Raw genomic sequence first — 26,144 nt, forward strand, 5'->3', positions numbered from 1 at the left:
TCAAGCCGTGGTGGGCTCTGTGGCTCCTCAGCATGCCAGGATCCTGTTGGCACAGGTGACATCCCTGTGAGCTCAGGATCACCTGGTGTGCCACAGCAGCCTGTGCTGTGCCTGGCTGGGACTGGGGGTGGCACTGAGCTGGGGAGCTTCGTGAGCCCCTCCCAGGCACAGGGCAGAGGAAATGGAATGATTTTCCTTGGCATGGGCAGGAGATGCTGGCATGGCTTTCCCAGTAACCCCAACATGTCTCTGCAGGGCCACCTGCCCCCAGCCAGGTGTGAGCCAGGTGCAGTGGAAGGAGCTGTGGCTTGTGGTGCAGTAACACCTGGGCTATGTTTTCCCCTCTGTATTAAATGCTTTGTTTCCTTAGAGCCATGTCTGCACTGAAGTCATTCTTCAACACTTAAAAGCAGTTGCTCTCATGGGCATTTTTGAAAGTGTTTGAAAAATCTGTGTGGGCATTACAGTGCTTGTTTTCTCTGATGACTATTTTTAATCTTGTTTTTCATTAAAAAAAAAAAGAATCAAGATAGATATGAATTGAAACTACGCCTTTAAATATGACGTGATATTGGCTGCTCAAAGCTAACACAAAATGAGGGAGAGCTGGAGCATGTGCCTAAAGGCTGAGAAAGGCTAAAGCTTTGAATGCCACTCTCTTGGCAGCACTGTGAGAGCAGAGCCCAGGAAGCATGGCCAGGGCACGGTGCTGGCCAGCTGGCACCTGAGGGGTTAAAGAAGTGGGTTCACCCTGCAAGGAAAGAGCTGGAAGTGGCCTTTCCAGGAGGAGATGCTGGCACCCCACTCTTCCCCTTGGCAGCCAGGCTTAGGAGCCAGCAGAGCACCCCTGAAGGACACAGGGCAGCACCAGGGGTGACGAAGGCAGCGAGGGGATGCTTCACTTCCATGCCCCGCTGGTTTCCAGTGCTGGAGAGGAGCTGTGCAGGGAGCTGCTCCCTCCCCCAGCTCCCTGGCCCCTCCTGGGGCTCTCTGCTTTTGTTCCCATGCTGGGGACTTGGCCAAGTGGTGTTTGGCCAGAGCCAAAGGCTGCGAGAGGCCAAGAGGGCGCGGCGCTCCCTGCAGCGAGCCAAGGATGGGATGGGGGCCCTGCAGCAGGGCACCCCAAAAAGGCAGAGCCTTGCCCCACAGTGCCACGTCACACTCAGTGCCATGCCATGCTCAGTGCCATGCTGCCTGGAGAGCAGCAGGAGCAGCTCTGCACGTCCTGCTTTGCATTTCAGGAACTCAGCCTTCCTGCAGGGATGGTCCCGGCTGAAGCCGGGCAGGGAGGACGGCAGCATGTGGGAAATGCAGTGGCACAGACCCTGATGGATGTCATGGTGAGCTATTTTAAGGCTTTATCTCACTAGCCTCTGACAAAAATGTGCTTTGGAGCAGAGCTTATCATGTGCAATTTGGCACATGGGGCCGGTGAGGGGACAGTGGAGCTGATCCCTGGAGCGGGGGCAGGTGACATGGAGCCAGCAGAGCAGCAGTGCTGTGTGCCACAGGCCATGGGCATGGACAGGGTCTGACCCAGCCAGCAGAAACCAGGGATCTGAGCCTAAATCCCAGCCCAGGTCTGAATCAGGGGAGTGCCAGCTTTGCTGCGCTCCTGGTTCCCAGGTGTCACCCAGAGCATGAGGATGGAGCATGAAGCTGGGTCCTTCCCAACTTTGGATCTTCCTAAACAGGTTTGATTGGTCAGGTGAATGATGCTGCCTCCTGTAGCCCCATTTCCCCACGGCTGTGCCCCAGGAGCTCAAGGCATGAAGAGCAGAGGAGGTGAGAGGTCCAGGCTGAGAGCCCTGGGGGCTGCCACCACCACCAGCTCCTGCTGCCTACCCTGAGGGGTGCTGGGCTGGGCTGGGCCACTGCAGACAAACCCTGCGAGGAGAGGAGGTGCAGCCCTGCAAACACCCAAACCCACAGCAGCACCCTGCACCGCTGGGACCCAGGGGCTCTGGGAGTTATCACCCTCAGCCTTTCGCTGCTGTGGCTGGAGATTAGGGAGCTGCTCCTTATCAGCCCCCGGTCCTGCCCCTGTGGAGCTCCCCTTTCAGTCTTACTCACTGGAGCAATGAGTAAGCCTGTTGTAAGCACCGTGCTGGGAGCTGTGGGGCAGCGGGCTGTGCTCGATGGGTTGGGGTGGGGGTTTTTAAAGCATCTCTGCAGTGACCTGCAGCCTGCAGGACATGCTGCAGACAGCCACCAGAGCTGGGGCTGTGCTGGAGCTCAGCTGCACATCCAGAGATCACTGTGTCTGATGAGGATGGGAAGAATTAATTCTGTGTGTGTGCAAAGGGGGGAGGGGAAATCCATGGTTCTCACATGCCCACAATCTCCAGTGTCTCACTTGCACCCAAAACCATTGCCTGTGCACAAAGCTCTTGGCCCAGCCTCTGAACTTGGGCCCAAATCTTGTGTTTGTCCATCCATCCATCCATCCATCATCCATCCATCATCCATCCATCCATCATCCATCCATCATCCATCCATCCATCCATCCATCCATCCATCCATCCATCCATCCATCCATCCATCCACCCATCCATCCATCCATCTATCCATCCATCCATCCATCCATCCATCATCCATCCAAGCAGGTCTCAGCCTCTTCCTCCTCCAGGATCCCTACACAGCGAGCATTTCCAGCAGTTTATTCAACAGCTACAAGAAAATATTCCTGCACTCTCCAGCTCCACGAGGCACATGACCCGGACAGTGCCAATGGAATAAACATTTGCATTTAATTTATGATCTTTCCTGCAGGCTCTGTCTTGGCTGGTGGCTGCAGAGGGGCTGGGGCTGCTCCCTGCCTGCAGGACAGGGCCCGGGGCAGTCTGGCAGCCTTTACCCAACTCCATGGGATATTTTTATTTTTTTTTCCATTCAAGCCTGTGCAGAATTCCTGGCAGGACTGGAGCTTCGTCCAGATTGCAGATGCCCAAAATATCTATCTTCTGGGCTGAGCAGACTGAGGCTGAAGTGCTCGTGGTTGGCTGATTGAGGAGGACATAGGGGAATGGAGAAAAACAGACAGAGTAAAACTGCCTGAACAGGTATGGCAGCAGTGGGCAAAAGGATGGGGATGCCCCTGGGGTCTGCCCCATCTCCAGGCATGGCTCTCACACCAACATGGGACATTTTTGCTGGTTTTCCCAGTCTGCTGAAGCCTGAGCTCAGTCCAGGACTGGGTTTTGCCCCAGATTAGCTTGTGCTACCAGCCATTAAATGTGCATTGCTGTTATGTTATGCTTCTCATTTTAAATTATCTTCTAAACTGCAGTTCACCTGGCATCTTCAGGAGCCAGGATTTGTGAAATAAAAGTTAAAATGACAGTTTAAATAAGGCATTTATGTGTATTCTTTGATATACACACACAAATGCACACAGCTACAGATAAAAACCACGTGTTTGTTCATACATACATGTTTCTAATCAGATTTATAATGTATGTAATAGAAATGTTTTTCTACATATAAAATTCATTGGAAACAGGAAACCAAATTAGTTTACCTTACTAAAGTGGCATGAAATAAAGAGCAGCGTGCACTGTTGAAAAGAAGGTAGGATGTGGTTTTTGGAGAACTTTTCTTCCCCTCAGGGCTCGTTCTACCATGTTTATGTCTAAAACCTGCTAATTTTAAAGCCAGCTCACAGGAGACTAATGGCATGACTCATTTATTTAATTTCACTTTCATTTTGCAGCGTTCAGGCTTGTTTAAGGTGCTCACATGTCAGCAGCTCATGCAAGCACACCAGTGGATGCTACAGGAGACCACAAATATCTGTGGGTGTCTGCACACACTGACCAGGACACAAACTGAACAGGAGCCACTTCAATGAGCTGATTTTAACAGATCTTTTGAGTGTTAAGCATGTAATAAGATGCTCAGTGCTATTTTCAAACCAAGGCATGTTCCTGGCTGATTTATAAAAGGCCACAGTCTCCACTTTTATTGGGCAAATGCTTTTAAAAATTGACTCCTGGGATTTTGGGTGCTCATTGATTCATTCTCTCAGAAGCCTCCATCTCTGACCTTTCCAGTACCAACTTTTCCATCTCCAACTGCTTCATCACCCTCCTGAGCATGGGCACACAGCTAATAAATCTGAGTCTTTAATTGCCCTCCCACATTGTGTGGCTTTATCTGAGCCATCATTCCTGGCGCTGTGCTTTGTTCCATCTCTCTGCTTTCAGGTTTGTGCTGCTGGAGTCAGCAAGAGGATAAAACTGTTATTTAGGTTTGGTTTTAGGTACAAATCCCCACAGTAACACACTCCATGGGTGTGGGGACACGATGTGTCTGACATGGCTGAGTTGGCTCTGCCTGGGGGAGGTACAAACCCTCTGCTTTTACTTCATGCAAGGTCCCATTTTTGGATTCTTTATACAGCTGAAACTATGTGAAAAAACTGTGTAGGGAAAAAAAAAAAAAAAAACAAACATAAAGCCACCAAAAAGTCCCTTGCTAAATACATCAGTAAGGGCAGAGGGTCCTTCTGGCCCAGTGCTGCCAGGACCATTAGGGTGGAAAAGCCTCAAGAACACCCAACACCTTTGGTACCCAAGGGAGATTTATTTATTGTCCCCCACAGTTTATCCCCGTGTCAGGAAGATTCCCACAGCCCTGCAGGAGTGGGGGCAGCAGTATCAGCAGGCACAGGTCTATCAGGCTGGGCAGAAGCTTTTCCAGGAACTATCTCGTGCCACACGTGACCGTGCCCTGCCAAGGGCGATACGTGACAGGCATTCACCGGCTCCCCGGCCAGTCAGTTGACTTTGTTATTCAGACTATTTTAGTGATGGTTTTTAATCCCAGGCTTAAGTTTTTCTTTTTCAATTATTTTTTTTTTTTTGCTCCCTCTTCTTTTTTTTTTACTCTCTGAACAAGGGAATCTCTATGCTGGCAGGATTCAGAGAGGCACAAAGGAGGGAAAAACAAGTTCCAGCCAGAAGAGAGGAAAAAAAAAAAAAAGGATGCTGTTAGCATTCCCTGTATTTGAGGGGGTAAAACATTTTGCTGTCAGCTCTGTTTTAAAGGGTAAGTGCCAGCAGCAGCCCAGTTACTATGCAAATAAATAGTGTGCTCAGCCTTTCCCTCTCAGTGCAAAGTTTTGGGCTTGTCAGCCAGGGGAGCTGGGCTGTGGGGGCTGGCAGTGTCCCCATGTCCCCAGTGCTCCCATCTCATCCTGGGGATAGCCACTGAGACCTTGAGAGGAGCCCGTGGGGGTGTCCAGTGTCCCCCAGACAAGGTGGGACAGCGTGGGGAGCACTGCAGAGGTGTGGGCTGGGTACCCCCTGCTCCTTGTCAAAAGCAGATTCAGGCAGCAAAGCCCTTGGCTGTGCTTCTGTGCCAGGGGACACCCCAGCGAGAGGGAGTGCCTGGGAAGGGCAGAAATCTCACCCAAGGCATCCCTTTCATGGCAGGCAAGTGGGGAAGGTCTGGCAGCAGCCACACTGGGCTACAGGGCTGTCTCTCACTCACTGCTGCCAGGTAGAAAAGGAGGTGATGCCAGGACATGATGCCAGACTGTGGCTGGGTTCATCCCGATGATGACCAGCACCCCAGCACTGGTATTTATGGTGACACTTCCCCGTGACAGCAGAGGGGTTGCACACGCCCCAGCCCACACAAGCCAAACCTCCTCCTGACAGCCCCAGTGTGATGGTTTCCTATAAAAAAGATTTGAATTTGTCATGCAAATGACTGGGCATGTGGGCACAGCTGCTGAGAGGTGGCCTGGGCTGGGTCAGCTGCCAGCACGGCCACAGGGATGTGCCCAGGACAAGGTCTGGCCCCCAGAGCTGGTCCCACCCCTGGCACCTGCCAAGCAGATGGTGCTGCCAGGGCTGTGCTGCCAAAACCACCCAGCCCTTGCCACTCCTCCTGGTCCTCACCCCCTGCTCATCCCCTCCCTTGGCTTCTGTCTGGCTGCAGCAGAGCTGAGCTGCCCAGAATTAGCTTTTTTTTGTGCTGGGACAACATAAGGAGGTGGAAGAGGATGCTCCATCAAGCAATGCATTAAAGAAAAAAACAAAAAGGTACTTTTAAGCAATTTCAAAATCATTTAAGCCCTTGCCCTGTGCCACCCTGATCAGTCAGGAGCCAGGCAGCCTCTGCCTCTCACCCACAGCCCACTGCTCGTACTCTGCAGTTCTTGTCCTTCTACCACAGCAACCCTTTGAGCTCTTCCCACTTTCCCAGCACGGGACAGGGAAGTGCTCGGGCTCCTTTCCAGGGCAGCACCTGGCAGCACAGCCCTGCTCCCATTGCAAGGGCAATGGCAGAGCTCAGGATTCCGCAGTTTCACAAGGGGGTTTTTGCAAACAGGAAGGAGGCAGAGCCTGGGCTGCTGTTCTGATGTGGCTGCTTCTCGAAATGAGCCCGGAGCGAAGCCGAGCGGGATCCAGGAATGGCATGGGCAGCGCCGGGCCTGCGCCCTCGCTTCCTGGCAGGTCGGCCACCTTTCAGGAAATCAGACAGCTAGATGGAAAATCATCACTCTTTTCACTTCAGAGCACTCTGCACATGTGTTTTTCCAACAACAAACCCGTGTTCAGCAGCCTTGCTGTCCCCACTGCGCGGGGGAGATGCGTGTGCCTGGCTGAGGACAAGAGCCAGCTCAGCAGTGCCAGGCACCCCAGGGCTGCTGGGGCCAAGGGCTCCCCAGCCTCCCCCAGCACCCCCACCCAAAAATCCTCCCCTCCCTTCCCCTCCTGACAGGGAGAAAGAAGAATTGCTGAATAATCTCCAGCCCCGATAGCACTTCAAAGGCAGGGCCCGGGCCAGGCTGGATGCGGCGCTCGGCTCTCACTCCTCTGGCAGCCCCACAGCCTCTCCAGAAAGTAATGACTTAAAAAGGAAATAAATGTCACCCACAAGGCTGTAAGCAAAACCCCGGGCAGGATGAGCAGAGCCCCACCAGGATCTGCATTCTCACGCAGCACAAGCAAGGCAGGAGAGTTGTTTCCATTCATCAGGATGGGCTCTTCACTCCGAGGACTCCTGATGACATTAGACATGCCCACCGTGGGCATTTAAGGGCAGCCACAGTGCTGAACTGCCTCTGCTTTCATCCTCCTCCCCCAGGATGGCTTCAGGCATCACCACCTGAACCAGCAGCAGATGCTGGTGCCAAAAACACGGCCCTTCCTGGCACCCGGCCTGCTGTGGCCTTCACGGAGATGAACCAGATAACTGGCATGATCAAACAGAGTAATTTTATTTACTTGTACAGATTAATTCTTGAAGGTTGTAATTGTCAAAATCTGAACACCAAACTTCTAAAGCAAGTGGGTTGGGGGAAGTCAAATGCAGCACCGGAGCAGCGAATGAGGCTCAGGGGTGGAAGTCTGCTGCTGGCACCTGCCTGGTACCACCAAATCCCCTTAACCAGGACAGACCACTGGCAGACCACTCACTTTCAGAAAAATTCTATTTCAGAAAAATAACCCCCAACGTATTTTAAGCAAACAACAGAAGTGATGGCCCGAAAACTCTGGGATGAGATCCCATCTGCCCCTACTGCCTCTGGAGCTGCACCAGCATGGCAGCACCTCCCACCCTCTGCTCCAAGCAGTGTGAGGAAGCACTTGGCACCAGCCCACGAGGTTCTGTGAGCTCAGAAACCCTGAGGTAACCCTGAGGTGCCCCTGAGGACAGGGTGGGACACGCTGCAGGATGGCAGGAGGGGCTCCTGCCACAGGACATCCCCCAGCCCACGCTGGCACACTCGAGGGTGAAACCCAGCATGGCCAGACCAGGTGGGCTCGGAAATACTCCCTAAGGCACTGCAGCCGAGCAAACATGGTACCAATACAGCACTGAATAATCTTAAAAGTTAAAATAGTTTATTGCTGTCTTTGTAGAAATGCACTTACATCGCCTGTTCTCTTCCTTTATTTGGCTGTTGGATTACAGGCATAAAAAGGTTACATTTACCCATTTGTTCAGTGACATAACTCCTTTTTCTCTATTGCTCCACTCGTGATATTCTCCTAAACCTTGCTGGCCAACAGCCCCAAATCTCTTTTACATAAATACTGTAAATGTCTCCATAGGTTGCAGCATTATAACAAAAGATCTACCAAAGTAGACAAAATGTTCAGTATCCTTGGTTGTTTTTTTGCATTTAAAAATATACCTAAATTTGAGATAATCTTAACAGAGTAACAATTACAATAAGAAAATAGTACAGTGCGTTGACTAAAGGAATATTCTGCTCTCCTTCAAGCCAATATTCCCTTTTGCATGTTGAAGTGATTCAGCAATTACTTAAGAACTTTTACCTACATACAATAATTTAGTAAAATGAGAATTAAACAAGGCAGATACTTACTACTATTCTTCTGTCTGCAATTCACAGCTCATGCGAATAAAATCGCAATAAATATTAAAAAATAGTTTTTCTTTTGCTTTTTTTTTTTTTTTTTTTCTGTAAGGCATCTCTGAGTATTACAAAGTTTTTGTACAACCAAAAAATAAGATTGCTTTTTTTCCGTGTTCTCCGAGTACCTCTGTACCTCACCAGTAAATAAGAGGATTGTAGGCTGGATGAGGAAGGAAGGGGGCAGAAAAACCACAGGTGATGGAAGCAGACCGCGATATGTGCAAGAACCTGTCGCTTTCCTGTGAAACATTTCAGCCGCTTTTAGAACATCTTCAAGACAGTATCTGTCCAGATTGAAAAAACAAAAACAAAAACAAAAAAAAGGGATAAAAAACTTACCAGAAGTCCACTTTCATAAGCACAATCAGCCCTCAACACTATAAACAGCTTAGGCATCGATATGCACCTACATACGGGAGACAAAGGCATGGAGGCGGGTAGAGGAGGGGGGGACGATGATTTTTTTTTTTTGGTTGGTTTTCTTTTATTTTAATTTTTTTTCTTTTTTTTTGCCGTTTCGCTGTCCCAGTCGCATCCCTGCAGGGTGAGAGATTGTCCGGGCCCTCACTGCATGCGGTCGGGCTGCAGCTGCTGGGGCTGGTACTGCACGAAGGCGGCGGCGGGCGCCGCGGGCGTGCCGGCGGCCAGCGGCGGCTGCACCGCGCCCGTGTAGCCGTAGCCCACGAAGCCGGCGGCGGGCGAGGCGGCGTAGGGGTACTGGTCGTAGGCAGCTGTGGTGTACTGGGAATAGGCTTGGCTGGCGGCCGTGTAGTCGATGTAGGGAGACGTGATGGACTGCACCGGGGTGGGGATCACCACGCTGGGCTGGATGATGGCTTGGGGGTAAACGTAGTGAGGCGTGAGTCTGCCGAGGGAAAGGGAGAGGGTTAGTGAGGGGATGGGAGCCTCCCTGGCTTGCACAGCCCCATCTTCACTCCCAAATTCGTGCGCGTCAGCCACGGAAACGGTGCTGCCCCCGAGCTGGGGGATGAAAAGCAAACGCTCCTAGACCTCAGTCTAGCAGCAGTCCATGCAAGGTGAAGCATGGGCTGCTAACAAATACACATCCCCTGGTCCCCATGGCTTCTATCTCCAACTATCCAGGCTGCTGAAATCCAAAATAAGCTCCCTGGAAGGCCGTGACACAGCCTCTGGCTCACCTCATTTCCTCACACCCTGCCAGCCTTTCTGCCTCCTGTATTCTCCATCCAAACTTGCATGGAGGAGGGTCCTGAGGACCCACAGCCCCTGTGGGACATCCCCTGGCAGCAGGGACAACGTGCCACCCTCCACGTGTCCCACCAGGAATGACCACTGACCCCGGGTGCAGCCCCACACCCTCCATCCTGCCAGGTGTTATCAGTTACTACACACTTACACCATGTTTCCACAACACTGCATGTTTAGGGAATGCTACAGGGTGCTTGTTGTAAAACATGAGATATTCATGCTGCTTTCTTCCCCTAGTAGCACTCCCCAGTAGCTGGCAGGGCAGTGACACTCCTGTCACATCTGCCCCTGGCACCTCCGCTGCCCTTTCCACGAGGACCCAAAAGTGCAGCTTCTCCCAGGCTTGTCCCTGCCCTGAGGAGCTGTGCTGCTGAGAGGAACTTAACAATGTCACACCCAATTAAAGTCCACAGATGGAAAGATCCTGGAGGTGATTAATGCAGGAGTGCCTACTAATTTGTTAGAAACTGCTAATGAGGAGGAAAGGGGAGGGGGGAAAAAAGCATCAAAATGAAAGGGCTGTATTTTCCAAAGTGCCCACATCAAGGTCTCAAGAAGTTGGGCAAAAACTGTGCAAACCTGAAGGTTTAAGTACATCCACACAAACTGCCAAGGCCCAGGCTAAAATGGGGAATTTATGTGGCCTGAAGAGTGCTGCAGGGTGACACATCTGGGGTTTGTTTAAGGAATAGGGGGTGCAGGCTATCACCAGCAAATGGCACAGTACCAGTGGAACATCAGAGCCACATGCACCCTGGGGAGAAGAAGGTCCCTTTGGCCACTGCTTGCTGAACCACATAAGGCCACAGAATGAAGCAAAGCCATCCCCTAAAAGATTGTGCCAGCCACCCTGTCTCCAAACCCAACTCATTTTGGCCAATAAAAATTTCCCAAGGTAAAATTCTGCAGAGAGATTATGCAGATTCAAATATTTTGGGGATTTTTGTGTGGATGTGTGTGACAGCACATTTTCAAACACAACCACTTTTAAAAGCCTCCCACAGGCTCTTCACAAGGCACAGGGCTGTACGTGGTTACCCTCATTCTACCTGAGCATCCTAAATCTCAGCCACCACCTGCAGCATGCTGGGGTCCACCTGGGGCTGGTCCCTCCTACCCAGGGCTTCTCCCACTGGCTTTCCAACCAGCACTGGATGGTTCAGGCTGCTCTTCAGACAGGAGAAAGGCTTCTCACAAACCAGGGCTCATCTGAACTGAGTTTCCTCTCCTTTTCCCACTCCCATATGCAGTTTGTTTTTGCTTGAGACAACTGGCATGACAAGAGGATGACTGTTCTCTCCCCACACAGCAACACTGCCTCTGAGATCAGGGTCCTTCCATATGGCCAGGGAGGAGGGGTGGTGGTGAGCAGCACCTCCACCTTTAATTCAGGGTAAGACCTTCTTCTGAGGCCACCAGACACCCCTGGACAGCAAGGGGGACCTCACAGTCCTCCAGCCCATAAGCACACCATACCCAGCATCACCCTGTGGGTAACAGGAATGAGATGAGGCAGCAGAAATGCACAGAATCCCTTTTTGTTCAGCTCTGCTCTAAACTGAGGCCAGCACAGCTGAATCAGAGCTGGAGCTCAGGCACCAGCTCAGCCCAAGGGCACTTCATGTCACACACTCACACAGTGGCAGCCCCCTCTTGGAGGAGCAGGGCTGAGTCCCACCCAGGGTTCCTCATGCCTCTCACGGTGGGATTTTCTCTTTATTTTGTTTTAAATAACTCAGAGGTGCAATGCCAGGGCAGGCTTTGCCCATGTTTACTGCTTTACCCTGGGTAGATCAGCCAACAGCCTGCATCCCAGACTGGGGATGGATGCTCTGGCTGCTCCTCATTTCTCCCTGCCTGTCACCAGGTTTCCTGGTACTCCAGGGCCCAACAAAGTTAAAATCACTCCACAAATGCAACAAAAAATGTACAATCCACTAAAAACCACCCAGTGGCAGGAGGGGCCTGTACTTTTCCTGCCCACAGGAATTCCACTTGTGCTCACCAAATGCCCAGGACAGCCTGAGCATCACCCTGCATGAGCAGGTCCTCCATGTCCCTTGCTGCCACCCAGCTTCTCTCCTGAGCTGGCACAGCCCATCTGGGGGACGTGGTGCCATCAGGGTGAGTGGATATTCCCAGCTCATCCCAAGAAACTCTGCATTACTGGCTTTGCTTTCACATACAGAGTTCCTCAGTGGGCTTGGAGACAGCAAATCTGCAACATCCTGCACTACCCTTTTCCTTCAGCGAGGAAAAACTCCAGCTTTTCAGTGCTACTTGGAATGAAAAGCACCATTAGCTTGGAAGGCAGAATGTACTCCTGGGCCCTGCTCTCAGAAATCCACCCCACCAGCCCAGTACATACATACACAAGCACACATCACTCACAACAGCTGGTACTGCACTAAAAAATCACACTCAGCAACTCCAAGATCTGCTTCTAAAGGGAATGCCAATGTAAAAGGGAAGGTTCTTTTGGTCTGTAGGATTTCAATAATTCAGTTAGACATTTCAATCAAGATATTATGCAGTTTGGTCTTCTGAATTAGGTGGACAGATGGCAATTCATCAATCAAACCAAACACACAACCCAAAGTAAGGTCACTTTGATGACTTGCAGCTACAAACAAAACAAACCAGTGCAGTAGGATGAAGTTCTCTGCTGGCTACATTTAGCATCCACAGAAAATCTCGAAATATTTCCCCTTCTTCCATTACTCCTGAACATGATCTTTCAGGAGATAACAAAAAGCAAGCTGTTCTGGAGTTCTCTTTCTAGAAAACAGCAAACTCTAATCTGAATTTCTACAGGATGAGTCACAGCTGTGTTTTAAGATGCCTTTCCTTTCCTCCTTCCCTGCAGTTCTCCTCCATCCCCCACGATGGGCCCTGCCAGCCAGAGGAGAACTTCACCAGAAACACACACGGTGTGATTATAAAACACCAACCAAGTGATCAGCCGTGGCCACCACACACCAAAGTCACCCCGTGAGCAGCAGAGGGATGAGATGCTGCTGGCACAACAAGGAGCCACGGGCAAAGCCACCCAGCACAAGGAGCATGGTCAAAGCTAAGCCCAGAGTCACAGGAGGGACAGCAGGAGGGACAGCAGGGACCTGGCAGGGCCCTGGTGGTGCCAGCCCACGCTCCTGACCACACTGCCCTGGCAGACAGAACTGAACCAGAACAGAGATGGTGACAGCCACTGGCAGAGGGACACGGGCTCTGTCCTGCTTTGGTGGGGGACAGAACAAAAGGGGCCCCGTTTTGGTGCAGGTCTGGGTGGAGATGTTCAAACACGTCAGGGGAGGCACCCGTGGCTCCAGGAAGATGAAAAAGTCCCTTTCAAAACCTGCAACCAACCAGGTCCCCCCACCACAGCAGCAGGGCAGGGCTGGATGGAGGACAGCAAGAAAAAAAGGGACAAGTCAGAAGGAAATGTGTCCCACTTCTCTCCCCAAACACTGGGAAGAGGAACGAGCTCTCATCAGCAGAGCTCATCTCAGAGACACTTGATGTATTTGACTATTTTGTATCAGATTTACACCTAAAATGTGCTTTAGCTGCACCTTCTCAGCTCCCTGCCATCCTGCAGGACTTCCTACACATGAGCCATGAGCTGTTCCTGCAAGCTGCTCCTGCATGCTGCACGAGTTTGGGACAGCAACAAGGTGGGAGTTCCTGACCCCCTCGGTCTCTGCCAGCCCTGCTGGGAGCTGGTTTTGTCAGTTCTGAAGAGGTGGAGACAGCTGCAGCCCTCTGTCAGGAGGGACACGGCATCACACAAACATTTGGGAAACAAGGAGAGGCACAGGGCTCTTGGCAGCCTCACAGAGATCAGCACACAAATGCCACCACCACGACCAGCCTTTTATTCCTTGAAGAATAAAAGAAACAGAGCCCTTTGTGTCTGCCAGTGAAGGCACAAATTCTGGCATTTGACCCCAGGAATTTGGCCTCCATTTCCACTAGAGCTGACCCACTGGCTGCCACAGGGACGCCCACGCTGCCACAGCACGTGGTGGCAGGGGGTGCTGGGTGCTGCAGGACCAGCTGAGCACAGCCCCTGGGGATGTGACACCTCTGCACGGCAGAGCCAAAGGTGTATTTTGAAGTGGGCTCCTGAGTTGCAAGCTGCTCTGGGAAGCACACCCCACACTTGCACTGGCAGTGCCACGGCACCACGGCAGAGCTGGAGATGCAGGCACTCATCCTGGCGTCATTCCCACTCCCAGGAATCGTTCCTGAGGGACACTCCCAAGCCAGCAAGCACTCACCTCGAGGAGACCCCCAGGGCACGTGTGTGGGGTGCAGGCAGGGCTGGCCGCCGGTGTCATACGGGCCCCAGCCACGATGACAGGCTGTGGAAATGTGAGAAATTCAGGTGCTGTTCTCAGCCCACACACGAGGAGGAGGCTGCAGGATGTCCCTGCCTGCCCAGCAGCACTCTCACTCCAGGAGGGCATCACAGTTTATCCACTAACACTTGGGAGCAGATCGGGACATGGGTTGTGCCCTGATCACTCCACCATCCCTCACCATTCCCTGACAGGGCTGGGTTCGAACCACAACACGACAAACCTCCAACTCCTGAAGTGTCCCTACTAAAGCTGATTTAAAAATGCACTGAAATGTCAACAGCTCATCAGCCAGCTATCCCAGCCAGCTCAAAGTCACACAAGGATGAACTCTGCAGCTCCATGGGACTTATCATCACCTGCTGCAACACGACACAAACACAAAATAGCAAAGCAGTTGAGACAATTTCTGCTCCTCTTGTAACTGATTTGCTTGTCTGCCTTCTCCTCATCCCTCTCTGTCCCTCTGAGAAGATTTACACAGCACCCTGTGCAAACAGGTGCAGGACTGAGTTTCCTGCTTCCCTGCTGGGAGCAGATGTCACCACACCAGTGGCAATCACCAAGGCATGATGTGCCACAACACTGTCCCAGACTGCAGCCAGTGGGAAAAAAAAAAAAAAAAAAACCCAAAACAGAAAGAAGTAAAAAACATGCTGCAGACCAAAGATGGGAGTACATCTCACAGAGATCTAATACTTTTTCTCAGCTCAACCAAGAGTCTGAGATCAACATGCTGAACTCCACCATGAGTTTTAGCCAGGCTCAATGACTTTATCCTCTGCATCTTGTTTCCCCCACACCCAAAGGAAGAAGGAAAAAAAACCCAAAAAAACATGATCCCAAACAAAGGCATGCTGGGCCAGACCAAAAATAGTTTTGGAGAGAAGCAGGCTGAAAAACACTCAGGTAGCAGGAGATAACATCTGCCTGAAACAAGAGCCATCTGGCACCAAGGAAAAAGCCACATGGAAGTTTATCCACAACTAGTCAGCTCTCCAGAGAAGGAAAAACCCCTCCCCTTTCCAGTTATCAGCACAGCCAAACCAGAAATTAACTGACAGAAGAAACAGGGACTGTTTCACACAAGTGCACAACAGGAACCTGAGTCCTTCACCATCCTTGTGAGGAACCTGGTAGGATGGTTGGGAAAACCAGGGTCTCCAACAGATTAACCCAGGAAGCCCCAGAATTCTCCCTTTGACTGAACTCTCCAATTTTCTTCTGCAATTTAGAGAAATCAATGGCAGAAACATCTCTAGTCTTCTGAAGTACCTGACAAGTTCTGGAATAATACACATCAGTAACTACTTTCAACTGGTTCCATTTTTAACGAATTTCTTTCTTTACACATGATCCCTTCCACTGACCTTTCATTAAAACCATCCACTCATTTGATTTACCTAAACCCCTTTCTTGGAGAGATGAGGTGTTTTGAAGCAGAATGCTTCAGCTATGGAAAAAGCAATGAAATACCTCTTTTTGATAAAAGAAGGCCTACACTTGATAAAACAAGTAATTAAGTAATTTCTCAGTCAAAAAAGAAATTCCATTTTAAGAGTTTGTGATCTCTGCTGCCAGTTGTGCCTCTGTGGTAGTAGAATGTTTAAGACATCTCAATGTAATCCCTCCACAGCTTCCTGCAAGCTGGAATCATGGGGGATGCCTGGATCCAGCGTGGTTTTTCCAGCCTCTGCTGCTTTGGCCAGGGCAGCTCAGGTCTGACAGAGGAGAGGTAAAATGCTCAAAGCTGGTGACAGGGAAATTGCAGGGGACAGCACAACCCTGTTTACAGCACTTGGAGACTGAGAAACAGGAGACTGAGTTTTAACTCCGAGGTCCAGGACTTTTCATCTTTTGTGATCATGGAGTATATTTAGCTCTGGTATGTAGCTTGCCCCCATCCGTGGGGAACAAGTTCTTCATAAAAGTTGTATTTAGAAGTGACCCGGTGTCCTTGCTACCAAATTATCAGCACAACAACTGTCTGGTTCCCTGGCTGGTGCCCTCAGCGCCAGGGCAGGATGCCCAGGGCTGCATTCATCATCCGAATTACTGGGCATGTGCTTAATACTATGAGTTGGGGCCCATATGCCAGCAGCTGCTCAAAGGAAACATGAGATCAAGCACAAGCTGAGCTGCTCTAGAAATTCAGATGTGTGCATCAATCTGCCACTTTGGGCCTCTGTGGCACCAGCCAGAGCAACACAGGTGAATTTTGGATGTGCCACTGCCCAGCTCCAGCACCAACAAGAGAGGAATCAGGGCTCTGCTGCTGAGGAGGATGAAGAGGAAATCCACCAGAGGCAATGGAATCACAGAGAGCAGAGGCACAACTCAAGCCACGTGCTGTAAAGACAAAGCTAGAGCCAGCTCAGGCTGTCTCCATCACACACAAGCCCAGGAATGGCTCAGATCCTTCACCCAGAGCCTGTCCCTTGCAACAGGTCTGAGCTCACACATCATTCACACAGCCAAGTGTGAGGTCACTGTATCAGACCACGCTTTTGTATTGTTTTACAGGCAGAAAATGAGCAAATTCTGTCCCAACCCCAAAAAATAGGCACACCAAATCCTTGGGTCTGACACCAGCATTTGCCATCTTGAAGTAGATGTTCAAGAAAATTCTCAAAGCTGTCAGAGCTGCTTATAAATACATGTTTACACTTAAAAAACACAAAATAAAATAATAAAAGAATAAGAAAAGGATTTCTTTCCGACTGGCAAGCATTTGGTCTGAACAGTGGTCACCATGCATGAGAACCACAGTTGAAGCTGTTTGGAAAATGGATTTGGACATTTCTTAGGAAATGCCTCCTTTCTCCCCCAAGCTTTCATGCTCCTGGCACAGGATAACACCAGGTGCTGGGTGCTCCATCCACGTGAGCCTGGCAGAGTGGGATGGGAGCCTCCAGCTCCAGCGGGCAGTGGGAAGCTGGAGCAGGGGGATGCCAGCTGACAGAGGCTGGGCACAGCACGTGCCCTTTTATAAGTATAACCACAGAAAAGATGAAAGTTTGTTGCCTTTCATTTTTAACCCAATAGAGAAATGTTAAGGATAAACAGCTGCAAGGGAGACTGGGCTGATACAAAGAGAGACTTTCTTCACTTCTAACTGCAGCAGCATCAACGCATGAAATTTTAAACTCAAAGAGTTTTAACTCTTTCTGACGTTGCCAGAGACCAAATGTGGGTCAGAGGCAGGGGGCCACCAAAACAAGTAACTACACATGGATGGGGTCTCTGGAGCAATGATATCCAATGTGCAGCTATGGAAAGAGCTGGATCCTGCCACAAGAGACAGTTTTATGTTTGCAAGAGCTCAGTCACTTACTCAGTCACTGGTAGATCTCCCACACAGATAGCTCCTTCGCTGAGGCACAGCCACAGGAATGCATCTGCCATATGCTGTGTCCAGAGCAGCAAGCACAGAGGAGAACCAGGGAATCCCCAGACTCAAACCTGCCTCCAACCTCCAGAGTCCCAGAGGAGGGAACCACAAGGTGGGACCAAGCAGCTCTGCCACGTCACCTATCACATGAAGCACACCAGCTGCAGGGACACTCTGGCACTGCCAAGTGCCTCCAAGCAAAGCAGTCTGCAAGCCCCAGGCTGAGCCCCAGGCTCAATGCTGCTTCCCTAAACTCAGCAGCCAGATCTCCAAGTCACTCTGACACAGACACATCCTTTGCCTTGCATTACTGTTAAGATCTCTGGTTACAACAAGCTAGAAACTTCTTTTCCAAACAGGATTTACTACTGACTCCATGCTGTCTGCTGTGCAAGTGCCTCCCCTGCCAGGACAGCAGGAGGAAGGAGAGAGGCTCCTCGTGGTTTCTCTTTCTGTTCCGCATAGCCCTGGCAATATTTACAGCTGCATTTAGGTGTCTGGGGCTGACGGGGGGAAGCCTTCAGTTTATAAATAATCCTCTCTGGTGTTTGGGTGATTTTCATAGTTTCCATTCATTTTAGGTTTCACCAAAAACCTGCGTTTTGTGGCTTGATAGCTGGGACATGACTGGCTGCTTGCTCTTCGTTAACGGCTGTTCATTCATTCCTGCCCTGTCAAGCCCAGCTCGACCACCAAGCACCCTGTGCCCCATGACAATCATCTTTTGGAAACCACAATGCCAACCCCTGGGCACAAATCCTTTGCAGAGACAGAAACTGAAGGAGGGAGAGCCAGGCAACATCTCACACCAGGGGCAAAGCAGCGGAGCCACTGAGCTTCCTTTGGGAAAGGTCAGGATCCACCCGGCGTGTGCAAACAGACAGCAGCAATTCAGTGACAGACCCTGATAAACTCCTCATCTACCCTCACATCCCACTGGGGTCAAGGAAGTTGTGGGTTCAAGGGAATGAAGGAGTGGAGCTTGGCAGGCTCTTAGTTTTGTTGGTCTACTGAGGAGACAAAGAGGGAACTGGCAGCCAAGCTCTGCTGCTTGACTGAGCACCCGAGGCTTTGCTCAGAAGCCACAGAGCAGCCCCAGTTGTGGTGCTCAGGTAAAGGTGGTGCTCAGGTAAACACATTCTGCAAAACCCACATTTCCAGTGATTCTGCTGCAGCAATGACTGAATTCAATTAAATTCTTGTTTACTGATGCTTGCAAATAATGATATATAATCCCCTGCCTCCAGCCTTCCATTCTCCTGGTTCCTGTCTCTTGGCAACTGATAAATAATTTATAATGCTCTCCGCTGTATGTGCTAACTGCAGCTCTGCTGGTTTAATGATGAAACCAATGCCTAAGAACTGCAACAGGAACTGTCTAGATCACAAGGAGCATGTAATCAGTCGATCCCACACTCCTCTGGATGTGAAACCAAAAGCAAACTGTTGGAAAAAAAAAAATGTTTTCAAGAGCTGTGGCTGTGAGGTAGGAAGGGCACCCAGAAAACTGCAGATAATCTGCAAAGTGCTCCTGCCAACAAGAGGAGTTTTAACGGGCTTCACCACTTTGCTCTTCTCTGCTCCCACGTGTGGCAGGGCTTGCCAGAGGCTGCTTTTATTGGCAACTTCTCCCCTGCACTCCCATGCAAAAGTCTGTGGGTTCACATCTCCAGGTCCTGCTGCTCTGGGGGCTGTGAAAGCTCCTGCAGCCCCCATGCAAGGAAAGCTATGAAAAAGCAGCATTTGGTCTATGCAGACTACTGTGGCTCTTGCCCCAAAAAAGGGGAGACTCTTCCTTTCATGGCAGATGTTTTTCAGGGCTTTCCAGCAGAGCTGTAACTGCTTGTGAGAAGTGGCGTGTTTGAACCACACAGAGCACACGTACACTGGGTGTGCACCATTGTGCCAACACAGCCTCTCACATCCCTAAACTCATGGAATGAGATTATCCAGGCAGTTGGCAACTGCGGCCATAAGGGCAGAGGAATCAAAGTTTTATTGTTAGCAGATTTTTTTCCTTTAAAAAAAAAAAAAAAGAAACAAAACACCCCCCCAAAAAAAATTGAGTGGAGAGCAGGGAAGGGATGAAGTATTGCTGTTGACAAAGGCCAAAATCCCATCTATTTATATTAGAGTCACACAAAAACCACATCAGGGCAGTGCTCAAAAGCTTTAAAAAATGCACCTACTTTCTTAATGCTCTTAGAAAATAATAATAAAAAACCTTATCAATATTCACTTTCTGAAATGGTGTAAAAAAAGAGCTGCATCAATCATTAAACAGTTAAATGAGGGCAGTATGACAGTCACTATTGTTCTCATGAAGCACACTTGTCTTTTGCCGAGCAGCTGCCAGATCCTATTAGATGTATAAAAAGAGGACTTTTCTAACCGAGTAGGGATGGTATAAGCTATTGAAAACAGCAGACAAAAGCCCACTTTTGCAGACTATTCAAGCCTTGTATAACATCTGTCCAAAATCAATTTTTGACCTAATGTTACTTTCATTAAGTAACAGACTTTGTTTCCAATGCAATTTATTTTCTAGGATAAAACTGTATCCTAGGCGTTATTACGTGGGAAATGGCACAGAGGAAGCAGAGGATCTTATTTGAGAAACATGAGAACAGAATTTGCTTAATTGTTTTGACACCTTAAGTACTATAATAGAGAAACTATTTTCCATTTATTTGAATTCCTGTGAATTCTTGAAGCTGGCAAAGCAGCGAGCAATGCACTGGGTTTATTTTGACTAAGATTTACTGAGGATAAAGAAGGATCTTTGGGAATTACATTGAAGCTGACAAATGCACAAAACTTCTGAAATCTCCACCAGAAATAAAGTACTCTGAACATTAACAACAGCTGTTGAAACTGTCCACTCTTGACGACGAAGGCTTTTTCACACATTTTAAATAATGAGGAAGTTGATTTGTGAATCTGATTTCAAACAGACCGTTAGGAATCATTTCCACTTACCCAAAGGGTCTCTGAATGAAGGCTGGATGTAGCTGCTGCACACCTATGGTAAAACCTGAAAAAAAAAAAGGTTCAGAAAAAAAAAGAAATATTAATGAATGGCATCCATTGTACCACTCAACTCCTAACACACAGGCAGAATTACACCACACGTCTTTGCATTTGATCTGCTATGAATGTGAGCAAATTCAGAGCCCCATTTAGAAACAAGTTAAATTTAACATGCGTATGTGATATGCACGAGGAGCAGATGGGAATTCATGATGAAAGCCCAGTGTGAACGTGCTGCTATGGAACAGACAATGGGGAATAAAGCCTTATTTTACACACTGGGGACTGCAGTCATCAAACCAAAGGGAGAAATGACGAAGTGGTTCTTACTGTTCATTCTCATGTAACAAAGAGGTTAACGGGCAAACAGATCTGCCGTGGAAGGAAACAGCTTTAACACAGTTATAGGAACTTTGGTGAGTAATCTTAGTGCAGCAGGGCTGAGGAAGAAGATACACCAAAGAGGTAACTGGACTACGCAGTGCCCTCAGCCAATAATCAGAACTATGGGGGACAGATAAATGTGCATCGTCAGATCAGATGATTCCAGCCCGAGGATCTTGTTTCCTTGTCTTACAAGTTATTCTAATAGAGAGAGATGGGATCTCCTGGATGGCTCACCAGTTTGAATACTCCTTGGTTTTGCTCCCAAATACGCCAGGTTCACATTTGCTTTCCTGCCGTCAATGATGGGGTTTGGGTCTTTGCAGGCTCTTTCAGCAGCAGCTCTGTCTGCCATGGTCACCTGGAATCGAGCACAGCCTTGTTTGTAGCAACAGAGCTTTGTAAACACTCCAGCAACAGGCACTAAGTGGAGTTTATTTATTGTTCTATTTTGAATCGGGAGCTGAACTCCCTTCGTGCAGCCTCGCTTGCACGGCGAGATGGGAAGGGCTCCCGGGACTCGATGGAAAAGCGGGCGCTCCCGGCTGGGCCGGTGCCAGCTGTTTCCCCTGCCCTTCCACCTCCTCCCCGCGCCTGTTTCAAGAAGCCGCTGGAGCCCTTCCCAAAACCCCGGCGCAGCGGAGCTCCGGGCAGCGCGGGCGGGACGCGGGGACATCGGGAGGGGCAAGCAGGTGCTGAAGAGAACGGCACCGGCCGGGCCAGCACGGGGGGCTCCTCCCGGGACCCCCGCCTCGCTTTTGTCCGGACCGAGCCCCTCGTTCCCGCAGCGGGCACAAACTCCGCGGCAGCGCCGGGGGGTCCGCCCGGCCGCACCGGGAGTTTGTCCGGCTACAAGGGGGCTTTGTCCGGGCGCACCGGGGCTTTGTCCGGGCGCACCGGGGCTTTGTCCGGGCGCACCGGGGCTTTGTCCGGGCGCACCGGGGCTTTGTCCGAGCGCACCGGCGGGCTCGGCAGCCCCGGGCTCCGCTGCCGGCGCCTTCCCCGGCGCACGGCGGGCAGCGGGGGCAGCGCCCGTCCCGCCGCGGAGCGGAGCAGAGCGGAGCGGCACTTACAAAGCCGTATCCTCGGGATTTGCCGGTCTGCCGGTCCGTGATCACCACCGCCTCCTCGATGTCCCCGAAGACCTCGAAGTACTTCCTGAGGGAGGAGTCGGTGGTGTGGTAGGGCAGCCCCCCGACGAAGATCTTGGTGAAGGTGGTGTCCTTCTGCACGGTGTGCATGGTGCCGGGAGCGGCCGGCCGCGGCCGGCATCCACCCCGAGCGAGAGCCGCGCCCCGCCGAGCCCCCGCGGCGGCCGAAGGCAGCGGAGCGGCGGCGGCTCCCGGGGCCCTACAGCCGCCTCATGGCCGCGCCTGGAGCCGGAGCGCGGCCCCGCGCCCGCCCGCCGGTGCCGGTGAGTAGCGGCGGCCGCGCCGCCCCGCCGCCTTTGTAGGGCCGCGCGGCCCCGCCCCGCCGCCGCGCAGGGGCGCTCGGGGCGCGTAGTCCGGCCCCGCCCGGCCGGGGGTCCCGCGGCGCGCCCGAGCCCCGGCCCGCGCACGGACCCGGCCCGCACTCGGATCCTGGCCCGCACTCGGACCCGGCCCGCGCACGGACCCGGCCCGCGCACGGACCCGGCCCGCACTCGGACCCGACCCGCACAGGGATCCTGACCCGCACTCGGATCCTGAACCGCACTCGGACCCCGGCCCGCACACGGACCCCGGCCCGCACTCGGACCCGGCCCGCACAGGGATCCTGACCCGCACTCGGACCCGACCCGCACTCGGACCCGGCCCGCACTCGGACCCGGCCCGCACTCGGACCCGACCCGCACAGGGATCCTGACCCGCACACGGATCCTGACCCGCACTCGGATCCTGACCCGCACTCGGACCCGGCCCGCACTCGGATCCTGGCCCGCACTCGGACCCGGCCCGCACACGGATCCTGACCCGAACACGGATCCTGACCCGCACTCGGACCCGGCCCGCACACGGATCCTGACCCGCACACGGATCCTGACCCGCACTCGGACCCGGCCCGCACACGGATCCTGACCCGCACACGGATCCGATCCGCACACGGATCCTGACCCGAACACGGATCCTGACCCGCACACAGACCCGGCCCGCACTCGGATCCTGACCCGCACTCGGACCCGGCCCGCACAGGGATCCTGACCCGCACACGGACCCGGCCCGCACTCGGATCCTGACCCGCACTCGGACCCGGCCCGCACACGGATCCGACCCGCACACGGATCCTGACCCGCACACGGATCCTGACCCGCACACAGACCCGGCCCGCACTCGGACCCGGCCCGCACACGGACCCGGCCCGCACTCGGATCCTGACCCGCACTCGGACCCGGCCCGCACTCGGACCCCGGCCCGCACACAGATCCGACCCGCACACGGACCCGGCCCGCACTCGGACCCGGCCCGCCGCACGCTCCGCGGTCCCCGCCGCCTGGGCTCGGAGCGGGCCCCGGGCACGCCGCAAGCCCCGGCGGCTCCCGGGCAGCAGCCCGCCAAAGATCCCGCCTGTGCGGCGGCTGTCCCGCGCCCGGCCCGCCGCTATTGCACAACCATGGCAACGGCGAGGGCTTGGTCCCTGGCAGCCTCGGGCACGGCGACAAAGCCGCCCGGCAGCTGGCAGCCTTTGTGGCACGCAGGGTGGCGAAGGCGCGGTGGAAGACAGGGGTGGTGTTGAACCGGATCGCTAAGGAGACCCAGCCAGGGAGGGGGTCAAGGGGTGAACAAAGGTTCAGCACTATCTTTCTCAAGCAAGTTCTGAAGCCTTCTGCTTCTCCACTGGGCAGCTGGATATGTACCTGTGCAGCCTCTCTCTGTGCACCGCTGCCATTTCCACTGGTAGTCAGCAGTGGGGTTCTCCACTGTCCTTTTGCATTTTGCTTCATGAAAGGAAAGGCAGCTCCTAAAATGTCACTGCCTTCGACCTGACCTGCAGGTTTCTGCCCAGAGCTGCGATTCAAACCTGGGAGAATTGTTACTATAGCACAACCCTATATTTGCTGCGTGTATCCCTTGGTCCATAACTGCAGGAAAACAAAAGCTGAAAAGCTACTTGGTACTGGGGATCTCCAATGGTGGGGTGCTTGCAATGCTTTCATTCCTCCTCTCAAGCATCAGTTGGAGTTTGGGGTGTGGGAGAGGATCCCAAAAATCATTATTTGTTCATACTTCCCATCATCCAGAATCTCAAGAACTGCCCCTGTTAGGTTTAACAGGCAGGTTTACCCTGCCTTAGGTTTATCATTTCTCAGAGAAAGAGATTTTTTGCAACATGATAAATGCAGATATAACATTTTAGGAAAAAAACAAAATCGTCATCTACTTTGGCTTCTATGCAGCAGGTTCAGACTCTGCAGACACTTTTTTTTTTTGTTACAGACCCCACAGAGAAAAGCCAGTTATTTCAAGAGAAAGGAATGCATTAATGTCTGCACTCCATAGTTATTCATTAATATTTTTCTTGCACCACTTCCATAGTTCTAAACACCCTATGCTTCATAAAAGAGAGAGGGAAGAAAAAAAAAAAAAAGCCAAGGAAAGCCATTAAGCTTTTCAGTCCTGAACCACCAGACTTCAAGACTAGGGTGCATTTCCCTTTGATTACTGTGGAAGAAAGATGGAGCTGGGCCAGCAGCACCCAAGATCACTGAAAAATTGACAGCAAATGGATGGTCCATGGAGCCTGGTCCATCCAAACAGCAAGCCTGGAACACACCTTCGGAGTCAGACTGCAGCCAGGGGCTGGGGCCTCTCCATCCCCGAGTCACCCCTTCTGTCTGCATGACTTCCCCACAAACTGCACATCAGCTGCTTCCTGGGCTGCCCGAGCTAATGACAGCCCAGTTGGCATTCAGTCACTGTCCTTTTACAGAGCTTCATTCTGCTCCAAATGATGGCAAGGATTCAAATCATCCAAGCAGACTCCGGCTCCTCTGCAGGGCAGGCAGGGCTGGCAAAGTTCTCCAGAGACACCAGCAACATCTCTGCTCTCCATGCTTATGCTTGTCTGGGGGAAAAAACAGCACAGGCTTTTTTCTTCTTCAAACATGAGCCCCCTAGGGAGAAATCCCAGCTCCTCTTCTTCCCCCGAGGCAGGAACAGGAGTTTTTTACAGGCAGACCAGAAAAAGAAAGGAGTTAAGGCTAAACCTGTGCTCAGGGAGCAGCACAAACCCCCTGGTAGCACCAGGGGAGGCAGCCTCGGTTCTGCCACATCCTGGAAAGCAGGAGGGGAAATGAAATCTCCTGTCTCATGGTGCAGCTATTGCAAACACAGGCTCTAATGAGCTGTTACCACAAACACAGCAGGAAAGGGAAGAGAAAGTGAGTAAGGATAACTTTATGGAAGTTAATTGGTTTACTTTTATTTTTTCTGCCTCGTTCTTGTGGAAAGCACTCATCCTCCTCAAAACACCTACAGATAAAATCCAGCCATCAGATCAAAGCTGAAGGAGCTTGGCAGAGCTAGTTTGCTGACACCTCCCCATGCTTTTATTGCAACAATAGGAGTACCTGAGAAGAGAAGAATATATTTCAACTTTGAGTTATCTCAAAGATAGCTCCTGTAAAGGCAAGCACATATCAAAGTATGAAGCTGCCTTGGTGAAGACAGGACATTGCTTAGCACAAATCCAAGGGCAGACTGCAAGCAAGAAGGAGAACCTGATATAAGCCATTGTAGGGGTGCATTTAGTCCTTTGTTGTTAAGAAATAAAACTACACAGAGGAGGCTGGGAGAAAAGTCATCGTTTCCAGTGGGTGTACAACCATCCCTATCTTTAATGTACAGAATTTGTATTGCAAATCCAAAGCATCCTATTCTCATTCAGATTGGGAAGATTAATTTTATGATAATTCAACACCATTAAGAAACTCACTGGGTTTTTACTTACATGTTAATACAGTCCTCGAGGTTTATGCAGAATTGATACACAAAGGCTCCTTCTGGTGGACTTCAGCAGTGTTATCCAAGAGGTGGAATGGAACAGCTACAGATCACCAAACCAATGTGCTGGATTCCACTGACAATCCTAGAGAAGGTGGCACTGTAAGACTATGCAGGTACAGAACCATATAGAAATGGTCCCTGCCTAAATGATAGCAGGAAATTATACCTTTGGGAGCAAGAACAGGACAGAGCAGCAGGGAAAATGTTCCTTGTTCCTTGGCCTCTGCAAAGCCCCAAAGTCCCTTCTGTTCTTGTCCCTCCCTTGGTAGTGGTGCTCTCCTTGTACACTTGTCTGAGCATTTTCCTTTCTTCCCTGGTGTCTTTGAGAAAATTGATTTGAGACACCCCAGGTCTGATCTGCAAGCCAC

The 26,144-nt window shown here is 51.5% G+C and overlaps 1 protein-coding gene and 2 long non-coding RNA genes across 4 annotated transcripts; 1 reads left to right on the top strand and 2 right to left on the bottom strand.

The window, feature by feature from the left end:
* Window positions 1–100: 100 nt before the first annotated feature.
* Window positions 101–19,428, top strand: LOC116184369 (uncharacterized). Of its 2 annotated transcripts, none has more exons than XR_014949706.1 (2): window positions 101–1,340; window positions 1,695–19,428. It is a non-coding gene; the product is annotated as an uncharacterized LOC116184369 (long non-coding RNA). The 2 variants fall into 2 exon arrangements; XR_014949705.1 differs by having other exon boundaries at window positions 2,898–19,428.
* RBM38 (RNA binding motif protein 38) lies at window positions 7,838–22,209 on the bottom strand. The gene is made up of 4 exons (XM_021553553.4): window positions 21,868–22,209; window positions 21,032–21,155; window positions 20,360–20,414; window positions 7,838–9,263 (listed from the first exon to the last, which is right to left on the bottom strand). The coding sequence occupies exons 1-4, from the start codon at window positions 22,033–22,035 to the stop codon at window positions 8,963–8,965; spliced, it is 648 nt and encodes a 215-aa protein (XP_021409228.1). The 5' UTR covers window positions 22,036–22,209; the 3' UTR covers window positions 7,838–8,962.
* Window positions 22,210–25,162: 2,953 nt separating this feature from the next.
* Window positions 25,163–25,858, bottom strand: LOC116184373 (uncharacterized). Its single transcript, XR_004149144.2, has 2 exons — window positions 25,721–25,858; window positions 25,163–25,340 (listed from the first exon to the last, which is right to left on the bottom strand). It is a non-coding gene; the product is annotated as an uncharacterized LOC116184373 (long non-coding RNA).
* Between the last annotated feature and the right edge of the window lie 286 nt (window positions 25,859–26,144).

Source organism: Lonchura striata, chromosome 20 (genome assembly GCF_050655825.1).
Source record: "Lonchura striata isolate lonStrDom1 chromosome 20, ASM5065582v1, whole genome shotgun sequence".
In the NCBI taxonomy this organism is placed as follows: domain Eukaryota; kingdom Metazoa; phylum Chordata; class Aves; order Passeriformes; family Estrildidae; genus Lonchura; species Lonchura striata.

What these genes read in the sequence shown, in the direction of transcription:
- RBM38 (XM_021553553.4), bottom strand. Translation starts at nt 22,035, where the DNA reads ATGCACACCGTGCAGAAGGACACCACCTTCACCAAGATCTTCGTCGGG. An exon ending in AATCCCGAGGATACGGCTTT is followed by an intron (nt 21,156 to 21,867) that starts GTAAGTGCCGCT and finishes GCTCGATTCCAG; the next exon opens with GTGACCATGGCAGACAGAGC. An exon ending in ACCAAGGAGTATTCAAACTG is followed by an intron (nt 20,415 to 21,031) that starts GTGAGCCATCCA and finishes TTTTTTTTTCAG; the next exon opens with GTTTTACCATAGGTGTGCAG.